General features: G+C 36.6%; 1 protein-coding gene across 1 annotated transcript; it reads right to left on the bottom strand.

Annotated features, from left to right (window-relative positions):
• Positions 1-319: 319 nt before the first annotated feature.
• On the bottom strand, positions 320-3,436 carry LOC115703040 (probable zinc metallopeptidase EGY3, chloroplastic). The gene is made up of 6 exons (XM_030630554.2): positions 2,626-3,436; positions 2,111-2,308; positions 1,725-1,949; positions 1,407-1,645; positions 871-1,025; positions 320-784 (listed from the first exon to the last, which is right to left on the bottom strand). The coding sequence occupies exons 1-6, from the start codon at positions 3,184-3,186 to the stop codon at positions 429-431; spliced, it is 1,734 nt and encodes a 577-aa protein (XP_030486414.1). The 5' UTR covers positions 3,187-3,436; the 3' UTR covers positions 320-428.
• Between the last annotated feature and the right edge of the window lie 320 nt (positions 3,437-3,756).

Here is a 3,756-nt window from a genome sequence, read left to right as displayed (position 1 = left end):
AATGTCTTCCTTGCCATGTCATTAATGGGCTGGTTTGGTTTTATTTAGGACTGATAACACAACACCTAGAATAGGATTTTAATGTCCTAAATTGAAACCAAACAAAGAAAATTGAATAAAAAGTGATTCCATTCTTTTCTCCAACTAAATTACCTTAGATACAAACCAATATATTTAGTATATATATGTGCTTTTAATTTGCAAATATATACATAAGCAGTTAGTTTTTTTTCCCCCTATTTTAAGATTAACTGGCTTTTTCATTTTCAGCTTTACAAATTAGACATGCAAAAGAAAACTAAACAATAGATGAGGTATCTCATAGTTAAATATTTTTTTTTATTTTTTGAAAAGAATACAGACACTATTATACACTTGAATATTGAAAACACTGGCTTATCTATATACTCTGTACAAATCAAATTTATCTACACATCACCCCTGAAAAAGGGTCCACTGAAGAAGGAGCTTGAGAATGTGCCTCCTCCATTAGGAAAAAGAGTTAGGAAACAGATGAGGCCAAGGACCAATCCCCAAGCGTACCTGTCATCTTCCAAGGGTGTGATTTCGTCTTTGGCAGGTAGTTCTTCACCACCTCGAAAGAAGGTTGCGAAAAGACCCCAAGCCAAGCAGAGAACACTTCCACTCAGCCCACCAATGCCGAGCAAAAGAGAGGTAGCAAAAGAAAGCAGTGTGGCGGTACTTCTTCCAAACATTGCCTGCGCTATGCGGCCTCCTTCCAGCCTTCCACAAGGCAACAGGTTAAGAGATGTCACCACCATTCCTGCATCAAAATGGTCAGGAGAGGCATTTCATTGACTGATCATTAGAGATGGGTTATGCTAGGTCCATATTTTTTTAAGGACTTACCCAAAAGTCCAGCAAAGGCCAGGGGATCCACAGGAACTCCAACACCTTCTACTGCATATGGCAATACATTTCCAAGGTCATCTGTGTATGGTCCAATAACAAATTGGATAAATGAAAGTAACGGGTTGTTATAGAAGAACTGAGGCCTTATATATCTGCAAGACAGAGAAAAAGAAAAAAGGAAAGAACAATTAATAAAATTAAGTAATAATGGTTTGACATTAAGAGGAGTTAACACACAAAGAACCAATAAATTTATTACCAGCACATGTTTCACTTGGCAGAAATGGATGAACGAAAAAATAAAACTGTTACAATAGATGGTCAAAATATAGCAGAGTTCACCTGGTTTATTAATTAAAGTCATAATCATTTAAGAAATGAACTAAATCAGAAGAGACAATTCAATAATTTAGACTCAAAAACACAAAACAAAAGGAAGTAGGACGCTTTCAGTAATATATATGGACTCTCTTAATTAATTATGAGATAATTTCATTATCTATATCTGTTGTTTCTGAGGATAAGTGGCTTACAATGCATTATCACCCCCATTAAAACTGCCATCGGCCACAAAAGCTGCAACAGCAAGTGCCAGTGATGTCAAATATGCACTAGCAGTACGTGCCACTGGAATATCAAAAAGAGCTTTCTTGTTTGGCAGCAATGATTCATAGTTATTCATCACTCCCAAACACCCTGTCCAATTCGACGGCACAAGAAAAGATGGGCTTAGTTTTACACCATAACGAGCTGCTGTTAATCTTGTGGCTATCTGCATAAGATAAACACTGTAAGAACAAAGGCAAAACGTATCTCATCAAATCAAAGCATAGAAGATAATAATGACATACCTCAGAAACTCCCAAGATAGAAATGAAGCCACCAAAGAGAGGCACAACATTAGAAACGTAGTCATCCCATGTAGCATCAGGTTTAAGGAAAAAGCCACTCATCAAAGCTATTGTCCCAAAAGTTGTAGCACATAAGGCTACTGCACTAATGTAACCCCATGGAGTACTGAGCTTGGTTGACTCAAACTGAAGATCCATTTCTGCTTTGGGCTGAACTACACATGCCTAAGTTTTAAACAAGAACAAGAAATGAGTATCTTCACTTGAAAAAGGGGGAAAGAAAGAAAGAATAAAAACAGATACACCATCTATAATATGTCAAAGACAAATACAACAACATAAGAAGTTGAGGAAAACTTAGAAACGTGAGTTAAGTGTTTTAGTACCTGTTTTGTGATGTCATTTGTTTTTTCCTCCATGAACCACACCACTACATCCCTTCCTGCAGCCTCGGAGAGCTTTTTCTCCAATTTAGGAATGACCTCTTCAATGGGTTTCCTCAAATTCCCGATAAAAATGCCCCCATCGCCAAATCTCCGAACATCAGTCGCAAAAAATGTATCGAACCCAAAACAGCTCTTCAACTGCAATATCACATGTTACCCCCCAACAAATTATCAATAACAAGCTATTGTGCTTAAATAGTTATTAAAAAGTGGGATTAGATTAAATGATTTGTATGTGTGATTTCGTTATGAAATTAGTCACTAGCCTAACATGGGAGAACTTAAGTTCTCTTAAAAAAGCTGAGACAATTTTCTTATAATTTATTATAGTCAACTCATTGATTCTTCTATATGTTTTTTCTCTATATCTTATAATCAAACAATTGGATCATTAATATATAGCGAATACCTTTTTGAAAGAAAAATACTTGGAGAAGCTAAAGCAAAGCAAGTACCTTGTTGAGGTCAAGAGCTTTAAAGGTCCCCTCAGCTTGCTCCAATCTCTCTTTCTCTTTAGTCAAGCTATCACGTACAACTCTGTTAAAGAAAGCTACAAGTGGGTTACCACTGTTTTCCCTGTCAAGCTCCTTCAGCTTTCTATCTGCCCTTTTCTTCTCCAACTTTATGGCTGCTTCAATGGAGGGATTCCCCATAAACTTCTTGAACTCCTCGTCTGTTTTCCAATCCTTCTCTTGTTCTTGTTCTTCTCCATCAATCACTTTAGTCTCTTCTTTACCACTCTTAACTTCTTCACCCTTCTTGGTATCAGTACCGCTTTCGCTAACTGCCTTTTCTGAAACAGCAGCAGAAGAAGAAGAAGTGGGTTTGTTGTCTACCTCGGCTTTAATGTAGAATCTTAGAGATTTTCTTGAACTGGGTTTGGAAAATAGGGAAAAAGAAAAGTGGGTGCTGTTGGAAAATCCATTTTTGGTTAAAGAAGTAATAGTTCTGCTCTTGTTGTTGAGGTGCCATGGTGACATAGAAGAATGCGAAGCAGAGAAGAGAGTAGTCGCCATTGTAGTTGGGATTCGAGAAGTTGTTGAATGATGATATGCGAAACGAGAGAAGCCATGGGAGTGAAAAAGGATTCTATGGAAGGAACGAGAAGAGCGATCAAAAGTCTAGAAGTTTGGAGAAGTGAGACAGGTGGAGTAGTTTCTTAAGGTAACGACATGAAAGACCAGACCCCACTCCCATGAATAATTGGATATTGCCGTTGCTAAGGATACCGGTCAAATTTTTTATTTAGACCATCTCCCATGTATAATTAGAGGAAAAATTGGCTGTACAAATTTTATAAGAGTGCTTCAATAGTAAAATTATTTATTTATCTTTTTGATAAAAATAATAAGATTTATTAATTAATAAATTGATTCAAAACAATATAATGTACTTTAGAATAACAATCATCCAACTGAAGCACACGACCTGCAGAGAAACAAGAATCTCTTGCCAAGTAATGAGTCAATTTATTTGCAGATCGTTTTTCAAAACACAAATCAACAGAAGATGAGGCCAAAAGCAAATTTCGAAAATCTAGAACAATAAGACCAAACTGTGAAGGCATAAAAATAGCGCTTTGAATC

This window comes from Cannabis sativa, chromosome X (assembly GCF_029168945.1).
Source record: "Cannabis sativa cultivar Pink pepper isolate KNU-18-1 chromosome X, ASM2916894v1, whole genome shotgun sequence".
Classification (NCBI taxonomy): domain Eukaryota; kingdom Viridiplantae; phylum Streptophyta; class Magnoliopsida; order Rosales; family Cannabaceae; genus Cannabis; species Cannabis sativa.
Note: the sequence above shows the minus strand (reverse complement) of the source record. Positions and strands in the feature narration are given on the sequence as shown.